Source organism: Etheostoma spectabile, chromosome 7 (genome assembly GCF_008692095.1).
Source record: "Etheostoma spectabile isolate EspeVRDwgs_2016 chromosome 7, UIUC_Espe_1.0, whole genome shotgun sequence".
NCBI classification, from domain to species: domain Eukaryota; kingdom Metazoa; phylum Chordata; class Actinopteri; order Perciformes; family Percidae; genus Etheostoma; species Etheostoma spectabile.
Window position 1 is genome coordinate 10,935,997 of NC_045739.1, and position 15,580 is coordinate 10,951,576.

General features: G+C 40.2%; 1 protein-coding gene and 1 long non-coding RNA gene across 2 annotated transcripts in view; one reads left to right on the forward strand and one right to left on the reverse strand.

Annotated features, from left to right (window-relative positions):
• Window positions 1-9,299, reverse strand: part of LOC116692512 (uncharacterized) — an 18,542-nt gene extending 9,243 nt beyond the window's left edge. Inside the window, exon 1 of the long non-coding RNA XR_004332718.1 lies at window positions 9,289-9,299. This is a non-coding gene — a long non-coding RNA (uncharacterized LOC116692512). The remainder of the gene's footprint in view (window positions 1-9,288) is intronic.
• On the forward strand, window positions 2,869-13,141 carry rnd1b (Rho family GTPase 1b). Its single transcript, XM_032520861.1, has 5 exons — window positions 2,869-3,143; window positions 3,661-3,748; window positions 9,558-9,667; window positions 9,864-9,998; window positions 10,612-13,141. Exons 1-5 carry the CDS (start codon window positions 3,024-3,026, stop codon window positions 10,855-10,857), a joined length of 699 nt encoding a protein of 232 aa, XP_032376752.1. The 5' UTR covers window positions 2,869-3,023; the 3' UTR covers window positions 10,858-13,141.
• Window positions 13,142-15,580: the final 2,439 nt, after the last annotated feature.

Here is a 15,580-nt window from a genome sequence, read left to right on the forward strand (position 1 = left end):
TATATATATATATATATATATATATATATATATACTGTATGTATTTACATGTATGGCCATATGTTTGTAATTTGGGTGAAATTACCCTTTTAGTGTGTCCCGCTATCTGGTGGTTTACAAAGGTCTGTACTTTTGTTCTGGTGCTGTATATGTGATACTGTTTGATTTAGCCTCTTTTAATTTCCAATTAAGATAAATCTCAATAAAACAGCATACACAAAAATTTTAGACATTAATATGTTTCAATTGAAAAACTTTGTTAAGGGTCCCTTTCCTGTTTGAATGTGACAGTGCCCTCATGTGCAAAGCCAGGTCTATCATTTTCTTTTCTTCCCATTTTGGTGTGGAAGAACACTGCACAGATCCCTGAGTTCAACCCCATCCAACACCTTTGGGATGAACTGGAACGCTGACTGTGAGCCAGGTGTTATTGCTCAGCAACAGTGCCCGACCTCATTCAGGCTCTTGTGACTGAATGGAGCAAATCCCTGCTGTCAGGATTCAAAATCATTTGGTAGACCTTAGAAGAATGAAGGCTGTAATGCCCCTGTGTTTGGATTGAGATGTTTAACATTAAAATGGGTGTAATGTTTGGAGTGTTCGTAAACGTTTGGCCATAGCAAAGCTTAGCCGGGATGTTGTTTTGGCTCTGCACAGCTAGCAAATGTATGTGATTAGGAGAGGTCAGAGATAAACCAACACATAGGAGAACAGGGTACCTGTGCTATGTCCCAAGTCTCTTTAATCCACACATGCTTTTTTTATGAGTCATTGTACATCAATTTGTTCAAGTAACTCATAACTGCCTTTATGCCAATCATTCAGATTCAGCTTGTGCTCTATTTCCTGCAGAGATCTGTGTTCTTACTCTACTTGGGCATGATCATCATTAACCATCTGTCCTGTACTTGTAAAACTACATTTCTTTGATTGGTAACCTACAATATCACTTCCCTCTTTACTTGATCTTACATAAATTGTTCTAAATTGCTGCTACATGTCTAAGTCTAGAATATCATATGGGAAAGTCGTGCTAGAAATCCTGGGTTACAACACCATCTGCTGATGAGTTCACATTCTAACCATCTCAGAATTTTGTGAGAAAGACAGTGACTCCGTTTTTGACTGTTTACTGTGTATTGACGGCTGTCACTCTGACATTGTTGAGGATAATTACCAACACTATCATCAAATATCAATCAAATCAAATATCGGCATCAATGCTTCATCCTTCACGTTCACATCGCAGTTCTTGGTTTTGGAATATTATAAAATAATATTGTCAGAATTATTATTTCTTCTACATTATACTCCTGGCATAATATAAAGGGTAAAGCCATCTAACTCTGGCCCCTACGTTGGAAAAGGATTAAGGCCTTACCAAAAGATAACTGAATGACTTCCATGGAATCATGTTTTATTTGATGAATTAAAGTGAATCAGTTTCCAACCAAGTGCTAGCCTAGTTTGAAACAACAAAGAAGTAGCATGTGGAAACGTATAAGCTCAATCCATATATTTACAAAAAGAGTTCTGAAACTGAACGCAATTCCTTTTCATTCATCAGCATGCTATAATGATAATAATGTTACCATGTTACAACTATGTAAAAATTATGTTTCCCTGTGCTTCTCATACCTTGAATAAAAAGAGAAAGTGCACTCGGTCAAATGTTGTTGTTAATGGAAATGAAACGCTAACAGCAATTCAAAACATTTTCTCCTCATCTTGCGGACACAATCCCCACCAATCAGAGTTGAATGTTTGTGAACAAAGGCAAATTGCTAACCAGCAAGGGCTCTGATTGGCAACAGTAAGTAAATTAGCTGTGGCTGCCAGACGCAGGGGAAGGTAGCTAATTGACTCTTATCTTTTAATTCTCCCTTTCCTAACAATGATACATGGTTTCCACACAATAATAACCTTCAGGGTGTGAAAGTCAGTTTCTCTGTCTGTCTCTAGGGGTTTGATCAGCACAAGTGAGAGGGAAGCACCTCTGACTCGACCCTGTGGGCAGCCAATAACTGGCACCTATCAGGGGGCCTCACACCGTCCCACTGTCGACATGTTGGTATCACACTGTGCTCAACCCTGACACAGGTCACACTGCCTTTTGATCAGCTAACATTCACTGACACATTCTTAAAATCATATCTATTTGTTTTACAATCCTGTCAGAGAGACTGGAAACCAGTAAGGATTGAAGAAGAAGTCAGCTACTTATGATAAATCAAATTGTTCAAAAGATTCAGTGCTAAATTGCCACATTCCAGAGCCAAACGGACCACCTTCCACACACTGTGCTAAATCTGATTCAGGGAATGTCAGACCAGCTGTGGAAGATGGTGAAAAATGTTCAAAAAGAAGAATCTGAGTTGTTTAGATAAAAGTGGCTTGACCACTGTAGTTCAGATTAAAGTAAACTAATTAGTCCACTGTGGATTGGTCTATCAGTCCCACTGTCCTCAGCCAGTGCTGTGCTATTGATCCAGCCAGTCATGTCAATCTGATCCATCAAGGTGACAAAACACGAGTCTGCAGTGACTGGCTAACTGTGTACTAACCAAGTTAAAACAGTTTGCCGTTTAAAACAGAAATTACTTTATTATAATTAAGATTTAGTTAGCAGGGGAACATCAAACTTCTCTTACAATGTAAGCTTGCACAGTATTCTAAACAACATCGTTAAAAAAATACAATAAACAAATAAGAAGAAGAAGAAGAAGAAAAACGCCGTTGTTTTATCATCCTTGACAAAATAGCTTGTCTTCGCTATCTGAGAACATCACTGAGTGCAGCACAGGGATGTTAGAAAGCCTGTGGAATGGTGAGCTCCTATTGGCTGCTGCTCGCCTGTATAAGGAGCCGCAGTGGCAAATTCAATCACATCAACTGCGAACATCCTCCGTGAACCAGGCACCGGGACGCTCGAGCACACTGGGAAGATTTCTGGGTTGTTCTGCTTCTGATTTTTGTTTTATTTTTACATTTTCTGCAACAAACACTGGGCCATCACTAACACCATGAAGGAAAGGAGAAATACACAGCCGCTGGTGGTGAGATGTAAACTGGTTCTTGTGGGAGACGTTCAATGCGGAAAAACGGCGATGTTGCAAGTCCTGGCGAAGGACTGCTATCCAGAGGTATCTTCTAATGTGGCCCGTGTTTGTGTAAAATGAACTAAACATGTATGCATTTTAAACTTGTGTGTTTATGTTGATAATCAGAGTGTTAACTTGTCTTTAAATGATTAAATGTGGCAGAAAAAAAAACGATGCGCATGTTGCAGTCAGTTTTCTTGCGCATTTCATAAAAAAAACGTGCTCTTGGTTTATTTAGTTTGGAATTACCGTAATAATTTTAGATGCACTAGCCTTTTTATCGCATGATTCATGTAAATGTATTCCCTACGCATTTATTTATTTATTTGATTCGTGTTATATGTGTTGGATAATTTTTGCAGCTGCATTGATTCATGTGATTGATGGATTCGAAAGTCATTTAGATTGAGGAGAAACAACATCTTATTAAAGGCTATAAGGCTTATTTAATTGACTCCTTAGTGCGTGTTTCGGAGTTGCACTAATTAGATTCCACTACCTGTAGCTGCCTGACTGACACCTCCCCACTAATGGCACCATGTTGCTAATTGCTTCCCAGACCTACGTGCCCACGGTATTTGAAAACTACACAGCCTGTCTGGAGCTGGAGGAGCAGCGAGTGGAGCTAAGTCTGTGGGACACTTCAGGTAACTGATCTGATAATCTTTTTTTTCTGTATGTCCGGCCTATCTTGTCCTGACATTCTGACTGCAGTGAAGTGAAGCTGAATATTAGACAATGCGCTGTAAATGTAAAAAGTGTCTGATTATAGCTTGAAGAGCTGCGTCTTAGAATGATATTCTTCTTTTGGGAGCAAGATATGTCGTGGTTTTGTCCATCTTGGTATGAAGGCAATAACATGAAGGTGTTGTTTATATACATAAAGGCTAATGCGCATGTAGGGTACACTTTGTTTTCATCCATCGTTGATGCCAAAATGTGCACTTGTTGAACTGCAGCTGCTCCTTAATCTTTCAAATCTCTAAATTACAACTGATTAAATTTCCTCTTATGTCACCTGATGCGTTTTCTTTGCACATGGCAGGATAAAATATTAACAGAAGTACATTTTTCTGCCTAATATGTTTCATTGGAAACTAGGCAGAGTGACAGGGATTATTCCACTTCACTCGTTGTTGCTGACCATGTTCATTTACACTAAGTGTAAAAAAGCGGGTCAATGTGTCAGTGTGGTGGATCTCCCCCAGGATCTGCTGTTTAGTGTGTTGACCTGGATACTATATGAACACAGGTCTGGAGCACCTGTTTGATTCTGTTCATGCTCATTGCACAATGGTTTCTCCCTCCAGCCCACATTCCTCTCCATCCACACTTGTGCCGGATTTATCCCCACGTCAAAGTGGCTGAGCAAATTGGCTCATGCGTTTGTGTGTTTTTGTCCTTACGTGTATAGACCAACTTGTGTAGGATGGTGCAGTACTGTGTTCTCACTGTTTTTTTTTTTTTAACCCCACATTATCCAAAAGCAGCAACAGGAAAAAATTGAGTGTAATTCCCTCCCCAGACCAAATCCTGTTTTTTAATCCCAAACTGTGGACCTTTGGTCTGGCCAGCAGGAGTGGGCCTGGTGCCGGGGGATGATGCACACTGCACAGAGAGACATCCTGTTGAGCAGGAAGGTTTTCTGGAGCAGACAAACAGGAGGCAGCTCTGAAACTCTGGTGACCTGCATTTGCCTCCATATGCTGCTGCGGGTCACCCACTAGAACAGCATGATTCAGGGGATTAAGACTCTGAATAGGTCCACTGGGCCACCCCTTCTGACTGAACCAATGAATTCAACATGCTTTCTCTTTTTTTCCTCTCTCTCTTTCTTTACTTTCTTCTTCATCTTTTCATTTGTATATGCGGCTTTTCCGTTCCTATTTACACATATTTCCTGCCTACCTTTCATTTTTTCAACCCTTTTTTTGCTATGTTAACCCCTTTCTTTGTCGCTTTGTTGATATCCATGCACAATCCAAAATTGTTAGTTTCTGGCTAATCTGCATCACCAGGAACAATGGTAATACAGTACACGTGCCTTAGATACCGTTATAAATTAACAGATTAAATTGGATACAAAAGGCATCCAGAAAGTTATTCATGGTGATGTAAATATTTCTTAGTTGCAAAAGGCTTTAGGTTGGATTTAAAGACTGGATTTTCACTCTACTCTATGTTCCACTGAGAGAGGAGAACTTATATAACCCCCTCCTCGCCGTCATTTGTTATGACTCTCATGTATCTTAGGCTCTTGGTGATGGACGACAGACAGAGCGGCTGTTTGTTGGTCACACCACACAGTTTCTTCTTCTCACTGTAATTTGCTCTAATTGTGCCGCTGTGGCCCCACCACACTGAGAGGGTCTCCTCATTATCCCGACTTCTCATTGATTGGACTGACCTCATCACCAGCTCCACATGGCAGGCAGCTCCTTCTCCCAGACCTGCCATGGATTTACAGAAAAAATCAATCCACTGCTTTTAATCAGCCTGGTCTGATTGGACGTGCAGGCGCGAGAGAGATGAACACCATACAGTGTCTGTAACTCTTCTTGGTATGGTGTTAGTGGGTAATTTATTTCAACTTAAATGATCTTGCTGAAAAAGCCTTTGAGTTTCAGAAGATACTGTATGTGCAATAATTTATTGTAAGATAAATTAATGAGATTGATTTGTAACGACCCCAATATCCATTTACGCTGATGAAACAAAAAAGACAGGCATTGTTAATAGACAATAATCATGTTAATGGATAAAGCTATTACCATGTTTATTGTCTATTAACAGTTAAATCCTAGAATAGAAATTACAAACGACTGATGCATACAGTATGTATGTGTATATATGCACAGTATGTACATATATATTATAGTGTACAGTATGTTTGTGTATATATACATATGTTTCATTTCTAATGGTCTCTCAGCTTTCAGTCATTCTTTAGGGTTTAGTCTGTTTTAGGGCTATAACTATATTATTGGTTATTTTTACAATATAAATCACTTAAATGATTAATGGATGCATCAAATCACTTCAATGACTTATGGGTTCTGCACCAGTTCAGTTTTTAATTAGAATAAAAAATATTAAAATGCACTACTATTCCATGCAGATGAATTTTAAAAGGTTGGGGGAATTGATTGTTATTATCATTAACATTTGAACTACAGTATACTAACAATATTCACCTCTGAGACTCTGACTTTGTGAAATATTACTAGCAAAATACTCTTTTTTTTTTTGGTCAGTGCACAGCAAGGCTTTACATTTTTTAAACCATCTGTTGTTTCAGTCAACCTCAACATCCAGAGTGTGATGAGCTTTGACAGTGTCAATTTACAAAGTAAAGCTTGTTAACAGCTCAGACGTGGTGATGCTCAGGAACAAAGAGACGTCCTCTCTCTCCCTGCAGGGGTCTCCAGCAGTGACTCTGACTGGCTCTGGCATGTGAAACCAGGGAACAACTATCTGACGCAATGCATTATGTTTTTCGGCCTGGCTGTGTAGTTTGTAGTTATCAGCTGCTGCAGCAGCACAGATCCCAGTCGGCTGAGTGTGGGTGGAGGGGCAGGGCAACTCTCAGCCCCAAATCTGTGAGTCATCCCATCACTGGATCATTAATCTGTCTGACCCCTGCATTCTCACTGTAGCAGAATGAGAATTGGGCTAATGAGAAAGACGGGCTAGGTTGCTCAGATGTTTTAGCACACATGCAAAAAAATACATTCTTCCTCATGCACACACAGAAAAAGCAGATTCTCCCCTCCCCCACCTGTACGCTCCAACACAAGGCCCTTCGTCTCGGCCTGCGAAGCCTACTTCTGCTCTGGCCCAATTTCCACCTCAACACTTAGCTCTGGGCACTGCACCATCAAAACGGATGGAGTTGAGCTCAGCCGCAGGAATTTGGAGATGCTCTTTTCTTTTTCTTCCATTTCCCAGTTAGTCAGCCGCACTCCATCTTTTATGCCTCAGAAACTCTCCATCTGTTGTTGAGGCATGCTGTTGAGAAAAAGAAAGAAAAGGAACATTTGGAGCATGCTTTGTTTGCATGTGTATTGATCTATCCAAGACATTTCTTTGGGTTGTTGCAATGGAGAGAAGGAGGCAAGGGAGGGAAAGAGACAGAGACTGGTACTCTGATATCAGACTGCAGGGGGTGAAGGATTAATGGCATAGGAGGGCGCTTTGTGATCTCCCTCACTAGGCTACACTCCTGCTTTCCCTGCTCTCTTCCTCCTGTCTTTTTCCTGCCACAATAGAAATGGCTATTTCTTCCAGGATTTGAAACTAGGTCCTGGAGTGTCGGGAGAGTGCTGCCAAGGCTGCTACTGAGCCCAAACAGCAAGCTGTGGAGCTTCAAAAACTAATATTTACAATTTTATTTTTTGAAGATAGGATGAATAATCCGACTGAGTCATGCATCCTTTGTCCAAAATAAAAGAAAAAATCAATTCTGTGGAGGAAAGAAATTGATTGAAGCATTTAGATCAGTGGTCATTTAATGCAGAATCACACCCAGGTTCCTGGCTGTGTGATACCCCCTTTGAGATTGGGAAGATTTATGAGCGCCCTGCTTCTGACTCTCCTATGAGAGTCACCACACACACACACACACACACACACATACACATACACATACACACACACACACACACACACACACACACACACACACACACACACACACACACACACACATAGGCACAGACTCATCATCCCAGTGGTGCTAATTGTTCAGATTTTAATGTGTCAATTTTCACAGTCAGCAACCCCAAAGTTGTCTCACAGATGAGCGTGGCTTTTCTACTCTAGCTCTAGATGTAAATGGTGTTAGGGCAATAATGTAATTTGCATTCTTAAGGTGGCAATGTCTGTCTTCTTTGTAAAAATATTTAGTTCCTTTGCTGTGATGTTTACTTTCTTCAGGACATTGAGCCCTGAGGAATTTCATTGCAGCTTGTCATTATTCCACTCACAATGCCCGGCAGCTGGCAAATTCAGTTTTACCCTTTGATAATGTGGAAAATCATTAAGTATTCATGGAACTGATCTGTATGCACACATCCATGTTGTGTGTGTGGTTTTTCATATGTTTTCTTCTAATGCATTGTTTTCGTCACTGCAAATCAATTAAGAAGGTTGTGCAATATCTAATGTGTGATTACACAGACTGTTTTTGTTATCTGTAGCTATAAGAGGAACACCAAATCCCTTTTGGGATTCGCATGGAGCCTAAAGTAAACATGTTAATCCCGTTGAGCTGCTCCTCTTTTGTTTCATCTGATCACATACCTCTGGCTGCTGCCAAATTTAAATAGTGAGTGTATTTGTCATAAGGTGTGGTGTTGCATTGTGTGTCTTTGTGTGTTTTGGATATATGTCTGTGGTCCCCAACTCTATTGCAGAGAAGAGGAATGTCCCCAGCAGTAGGTGGGTGGGCAGTTTGCGGTGTAAAATGATTGATTGGCAGTTAAGTCTTTATGGAGAGGTGGGAGGAATGCCTGATGTAGATGGTGGATTCCAAGGCTGTTGCTGTGGTAACAGAGGGACTGAAGGTATTGCGTGCCGAGCAGAGGATTTTTTTTGGGGGGGCGGGTGGTTTACTTAAGGATTCTGAGCATGAGTGGGAGCGTCTGCCTGCCCCGAGCCCAACCGTTCACCTTGCGTAATCTACTGCAAGAGAAGATCAATGAGGATTTAGGGCTTGATTGTCATCTTCACTCCCTCTGAAATGCCAGCAGAGGATATAGGAGCAAGGAAAAGAGCCATTTCAGGGAGAGCAAAGTGAGGCTCAGCAGGACCAGTGATAGCGATTGCACATAATCCCTGCAGCTGTATTCTCTCTCTCTCTCTCTCTCTCTCTCTCTCTCTCTCTCTCTCTCTCTCTCTCTCTCTGAGACCAACTGTCAGTTGGCAATTGATTCCTGAAACAATCTCCACTTAAATAAATTCATAATTGGCTCAAATAATCTACTCTTAAACATTTTACAAAGCTAATTTAGCCTAGACCCTTGTACCTTTTGATATAAAAATATGCCTTTTAATGTGACAACAGAAAAGTGTGCACCTCAGAATTGCAGACCAAAGTTTAAAATATCAAAAGGCCCTTTTCCATCAAACATTCAGGAACAAGAGCATCTCTAGAGGAATTTTGATATCTACAAAGTATGGAACATACAAGTGTGTTACCATTTCATCATGAAGATGAGGACCAATATTTAAAAATGGTGGCTGTGCAAGATTCCTCTGAAATGTCACAAATCAGCAATAGAAAAAATAAAATTCAGCACAATATTCATTCTCCTTCTAGTCCTTACTAACAAAATGGGATTAACTGAAGTCAAAATTGTCACATGGAATTACTTAAAATCAGAGATGCCTGTGTGGGTTTTCATTGTTTGTCTTTTATTCACATCACATTAACAATTCTGTTTTCTACCTTCTAAGGTTCTCCATACTACGATAATGTGAGGCCCCTGTGCTACAGTGACTCAGATGCAGTTTTGCTGTGTTTTGACATCAGCCGTCCTGACACTGTGGACAGCAGTCTGAAGAAGGTAAGCGCTTCAGTACTTCCCTGTAAAGTCCTAGTTCTCTTTTGTACCCCATTTTCACATTGCAATTTCTTTCAATAGCTTATTTTCATTAAATATACCGTAAGACTGTGTAATATACGTATATCTACAGGTTATTCTAGACTGTCCACTTTGATAAAATGGATCCACTGAACTGACTGACCTTCTTTGTCCACAGTGGAAAACTGAGATCCTGGACTTCTGTCCGAGCACACGGATCTTGCTCATTGGCTGTAAGACCGACCTGCGCACAGATGTCTGCACGCTGATGGAACTGTCCAATCAGAAACAGACTCCTATCACCTATGAGCAGGTGAGACAAAAGACGTAACAGTTTGTCAGCAGTCAATGCTGGAATAAAACCAATAGCAAAAACTTGTATGACAACAACACTTACTTAGTGCAGTTACTAAACCTTTTTTTTTGTTGATTTATTTTATGTCAGGGTTGTGTGGTATGGGAAAAAATACATTTCACAATAATCAGTAGACATTTTAATATTGATACATACATCACACCTTGCAAATCAGTACACTTCCACTGTAGCTGTTAGAATTATTGTGGCTGGCATTTTCAAGTTTTTCAAAATAATTTTGGTAATAGTACTTATTTATTGCTTGAAAAACATTAGGATTACAATGGAAGTTGTTAAACTATAATCATCAGTAATTCATATATTTTGTCTTTTTTATTATGACAAAGGGGTCAACAATAAAAAGAGTCATCTATTGTCACCTAGAAGAGTTCATGGCATCCTCCTTCATTTTTGATTTTACAGCCATTTCATGAGCTTCCAGGGGGAATTTCCTCCTGAACTCCACACTACATGGTGACCGTGGTGCAAATAGGATATAATAAACATGTATTATTATTATTATGTGGACTTTTTTAACAGCACGCTTCATCACTCATCACTTGTATTGCAGGGTTCTGCTATGGCCAAGCAGCTGGGTGCAGAGGCCTACCTGGAGTGTTCAGCGTTTACCTCGGAGAAAAGCATCCACAGCGTGTTCCGCACGGCAGCAATGGCCTGCATCAACAAGCTGCAGCCTCTCCCAAAGCCCAGCCCCACCCGCCGCCTCTCCAAAAGACTTCTCCACCTGCCCAGCAAGTCTGATTTGCTTTCCTCCACCTTCAAGAAGGAGAAGGCCAAGAGTTGCTCGGTCATGTGAGTGGAGACCTCTTGGGTTATAGTCCTCACATGCAACTCCCAGCCCCTGCCACTTTGGTCTCGGGGAAGGGGGGGTGGGCACGATGGTTTTATCAGGGCTTCCTGCTGAATCCTTCCCTCACCCCCCCAGAAACCAAACACCCCTCAGAAGAGGTGGACACTTTGCTGTCCACTTGCTCCTGAACCTTTTAGCGCACACCCTTCTTTCTCCACTACTGTTTATCTTGCTTTCGAAAAAACAACATCAGTCCAGGTTTGATCATCAAGCTCGTTTTTTCGCCTGTAAACGGTATGCAACTACAATGGTGTTACATTTGTCTGATTTTACTATCTCTAGGCACATGTTGATTTTGTCCAAATTGGAAATGTGCAACATGTGACGATTAATCTTGTGAATTAAAAGCCTCTCAGACAATTCAATTGGTATAAGTAAAAAAACAATTCTAGCATGAAACAGTCAGAAATTAGCAACATCCTGTACATCCCTCTTAGTAAGGTGTGTATGTGAGGTGTGAAATGGCATTGCTGGTGTCCCCATTTAGGCCTTTGAAAGCAGAAAGTAAAAGGAGTAGTGGGACAAACCACAGTGAAGAGCTATTACATATATAGAGCGGTTTTCATTGTCTCATCGGTGATGAGAGCAGGGATAAGAGCCGTGAGTGCAGGCTGCTGTGCAGACAGCAGTCTAGACTAATTCAACCTGCATGGATTGTTGATGCATGGTTGTGTAGCTCTGGACAGCGTTGCTCCACAAGCTTTCAGTGGAGGAGCCTGAAGAGGCTCTGTGTGTACAAATCAACAAAAATGTGGACATGCAAAAAAAAAAAAGAAGTGTAGTTGGGCTTCCGATGTCTCTCCTGTCACAGCTGGAGTCTATTTTAAAATACTATTTTGGTGATGGGACAGTAACATTTTAATGGATGAGAAAAGATGCTTTTATATAAAAAGCATGACAGTTTGATGCCAAGCTGTTGAGTGTTATTTATTAAGCTGTGGCTGGTTATTGATGCCACTCAAAGTGTTATGTGGCATATTTAAAAGCATATAATGCCTACCTAAGTCAAGTTTTAAATATTCTTTAGAAAAGATTTGTAGCATTGCGTTCTGCAGTTTTGAAAAATGCCTTTCATATAATTTTCCCGGAAGTCATTGAGATTTTTTGACTACTGTAATATGCCTGTGGATTTCTCTCATTTGCAACAATCCAATGTAGCACCCCCAACCTAACTCTACTCTTCCAAGGTGACTCTAGTTTATGTCTTGTACACTCTTTATAATCTGCCTCTAATTAGCAGCACTTACTGTAGGTTACAATGACTACGAAGTAAAAATAATACCCTTTTCTCAGCTTAAATCTTTGGCTTAATGGTTATGTGTGTGTGCAGCATTGATCTCTGTGCTTCTAACCATAAAGCAATAATGATTTAAGTGCTTGTGATGCAAGCTAACCTGTGCGGCAATAAAAATGCAGCTTTGTGATTTCTGTCATGCTATAAGCGCTCCATGGACATCCTTGTTATGGACTGAAACCATCTCTGCTGTACAAAGAGGCTGCTGATATGTGTTTGGCCCTCCTCCTCCGTGTAAGTAGCCACTGGTATATAGAATAACCAATGACGATGTCCTGATATGAAATGGAAAGTTTGTGATCAAGAGGGAACAACGCTCTTTGAGTTGGAGACGCTAGACTTTAGTGTCAATTTTACATAATCATAATAAGAAAGCATTGTGGCAGTAGGACTTAAATAAGCTGCTGTGTGAGTGGGTTGACTGTGCAGTTTATGCTTTTAAAATTGGAAATCTACATCAAAAGTTTAACAATCATCTTGTGAAAAGGGCTAGTGTGTGGGGGGGGGAAGGAAATCCTGTGAGGAGAACAAGTAATTAAAATGCACAGGCTGGCCCTGTCCAAAGCTATTTTTCCATTATTTGTTTATTTGGTTGATGTGTATTTTCTTTTTTCTTTTTTCTGGTATTCAAAGCATGATGTGAGTCCCAGTGTTTTAGAAATTTCTCTCTGAGATGGTTGTAGCGTCTTTATGGAGCTGTGGACTGCCCCCGTTCGTCAAAGGAACTTAAAGGGGTGAATTGCACAAAGACTTCTAATTCATGTTCCCACACCAAATTCCTAGGCATTGCCTAGCAACAATTTAGCATTTAGTATGAAACAGAGACCAGTTCTTGGGTTGAGTGTGTGGACAGAGAGAGGGTTGGCTCACAAGCAGACATCCCAACATTCATAATCCATATCCCGTTATGCGTTTATTGCCAGGCTTGTTAAAAAACATTTCTTGATATTTTTTTAGGGAGCTTCTGATGATGGGATAGATGGGTGACTCACAGACCATGGCAGTTACAGTAATATGCAGCCTTTGTGTTGTAGTCAGTGTGTGGTAAAATGGTGCAGTCAAACTCCTAAGCATGTCCTATTACAGTTGTATGATTGTACATACTGTCTCTTGTTTTATAATCATTGTAAGACATCTTCAAAGATATCTCATGAAAATATTGTTCATGTGAATATTTATTTGGTAGCTATTTTTGCCTTTTTTATTGATAAGTTTGTTTTAATTTGGTTAAAATCTATTTTGGAAAATTTACTTTTTTGTTTTTGCTGTGTTAATAAAGCTTGCCGTGTCTGGCACCCTTAAATTGTTGTTCTCATGTTATTTGATGATATTTTGTATACATACCTCAAAGTGCATTTATACACAAATACATTTAAGTACAGCTTCTTTATAAATTCAGAGTAAAGCTGGAAAATACCGCTTTTGGCTTTTGAGATGCCTATCACTGCGACATAGCATTTACTTTCCTCCAGTTCTCTTACCTCCAGGTTTTTTACACATTGCTATGAGATACTGATTTTGATTTATACTTAAATCACAGTAACATCTAACAGTCACATGTGGTAGATCAAAAAGCTTTACACATTTAAAAAAAAAAAGGAAATTATCTCCATGTAGTTTAAACCCTTCTGTAATTTTTCTGATCACATAAAATTAAAGTGAACAGATGTCTCCAGTAGTGTATCACTTCAATCATCTCTGTAGGAAGTGAGGTGCTTTTCTTTTCCAGTGGTAATAACGCCGTGTCACTGCGTGCATGCAGAGCATGTCTCATTAAGGATAGAGCAAATTTAAATCACGGTGGATGGGGGATTACTGTCATCTTCGATTACTTCAACCCTGAACTAAGATCATAGTCACTGATTATCAGGGAGTTATTATCACAGACAGAGAAAAAAAAACAAGTCAGTGAGATGTATAACTGGCAAATGATTAACAGCATATCCAGGATGATAAATAGGAGGGTTTGAAATATCCACCACCTACAAAGTTCCTCATATACTTTGAACAAAACCAAATTATGTATTAAAATATTTTGAAGGACATGAAAAGTAAACTTAAACTATAGCTACACATTCTCAAAGATAGATAGACAGATAGCACTTGGCACACATTCAATTTTACAGGTTGTTGGAAATCTTGATAGCTTCTCTGTCTCTTCTGAAGATGCACATGGCTGCTGCTCTCATCTGTCTTCAAACACGCCACATCTGGTTGCTGCCAACTGCAGAGGTGTCTAAAACTGGCCCGGTGCCACAGACTGTGGCAGAGGTGCCAACAGGCCAACCAGCACATGTGCCCTCATAACAAACATATGATCAGAAGAGGAAAAAAATATATGATCATCTTTTAACTAGATCACAGCAAACTTGTTAGCAAACAGTTGCTTAGTTAAACCTCCACCAGTTGTGGAGCAACAATATCATTTGTCTGGAGTTGTGTCTGTGTCCACCTGATGAACTGAAGTCCAATATCCACTCTCCTTTTATCTCTATTTTGCTTTTCTCTAACTTCTGAGTGAAATATCTTGCTCTTCAGCTGCTATATGCTCCACTTTGTTCACAAGCGCACTGGCATTGGCATGACACTGAATTATGTGATAAGCCAAACCTTATCCTTAGGATATAGAATATTGTTGTGTTGGTGTTGAACACCTAAACTGGAAAACTAAAAATATTACCCTAGATTTCAATGTGTTTTCCGTCTTTTCTCATCACAGTGCACTGGAACATTAAGCACATTTAAACTGGGCTGTCCTAAGTTCTTGCGGCTTTTTGCTAAAAAATAATTTAAAAAATAAAGAATTGTGGGATGTCAGTGGGGCAGAAGCTGGAGCACCTGAGGTAGAGGCTTACATTGTACACATGCAGCCACACACTGGGTGTGAGGACATGTAAATGGGCCACATACGCTGCTAGTCGTAGTAAATTAGGCCAACATCTGGACAGGCACAGAGAGTTCAATTGCCCACTCAGCTGTGGGTTGTATACCTCTAGGGCTCAGTTAAGGAAAAGTGGCATCATGGCACAGTCCAGTGAGCTTTCAGGATCAACCCTGCCATTTTGCCAAGACTTTGCCATAAACAGCCACCTTAGTAAAGTTCTTTGTCTCCTAAACAAACAGTGGGTCACTTTGGCCGGGGAACTGTGTTTCCAGGGACAAAAGCTGGAAAGGAGAGCATTTTACCCACATATAACCAATTAAATGGGCTGTAAAACACAGTGGATTCATTTTGATTAGATAAGATAGCCTTTATTATTAGACTCACCGTCCATAAAAACAACAACAACGGAAAAAAAGAGAGATACACAAGACAGACACCAATTAAACAAGTCAGCTATACCAGTAATCCCATAAGGGTGACTGGTATCGCAA

Coding starts and splice junctions, on each gene's coding strand:
- rnd1b (XM_032520861.1), top strand. CDS start 3,024: ATGAAGGAAAGGAGAAATACACAGCCGCTGGTGGTGAGATGTAAACTG. Junction 3,749..9,557: donor AAGTCTGTGGGACACTTCAG/GTAACTGATCTG, acceptor CTACCTTCTAAG/GTTCTCCATACTACGATAAT. Junction 9,999..10,611: donor CTCCTATCACCTATGAGCAG/GTGAGACAAAAG, acceptor CTTGTATTGCAG/GGTTCTGCTATGGCCAAGCA.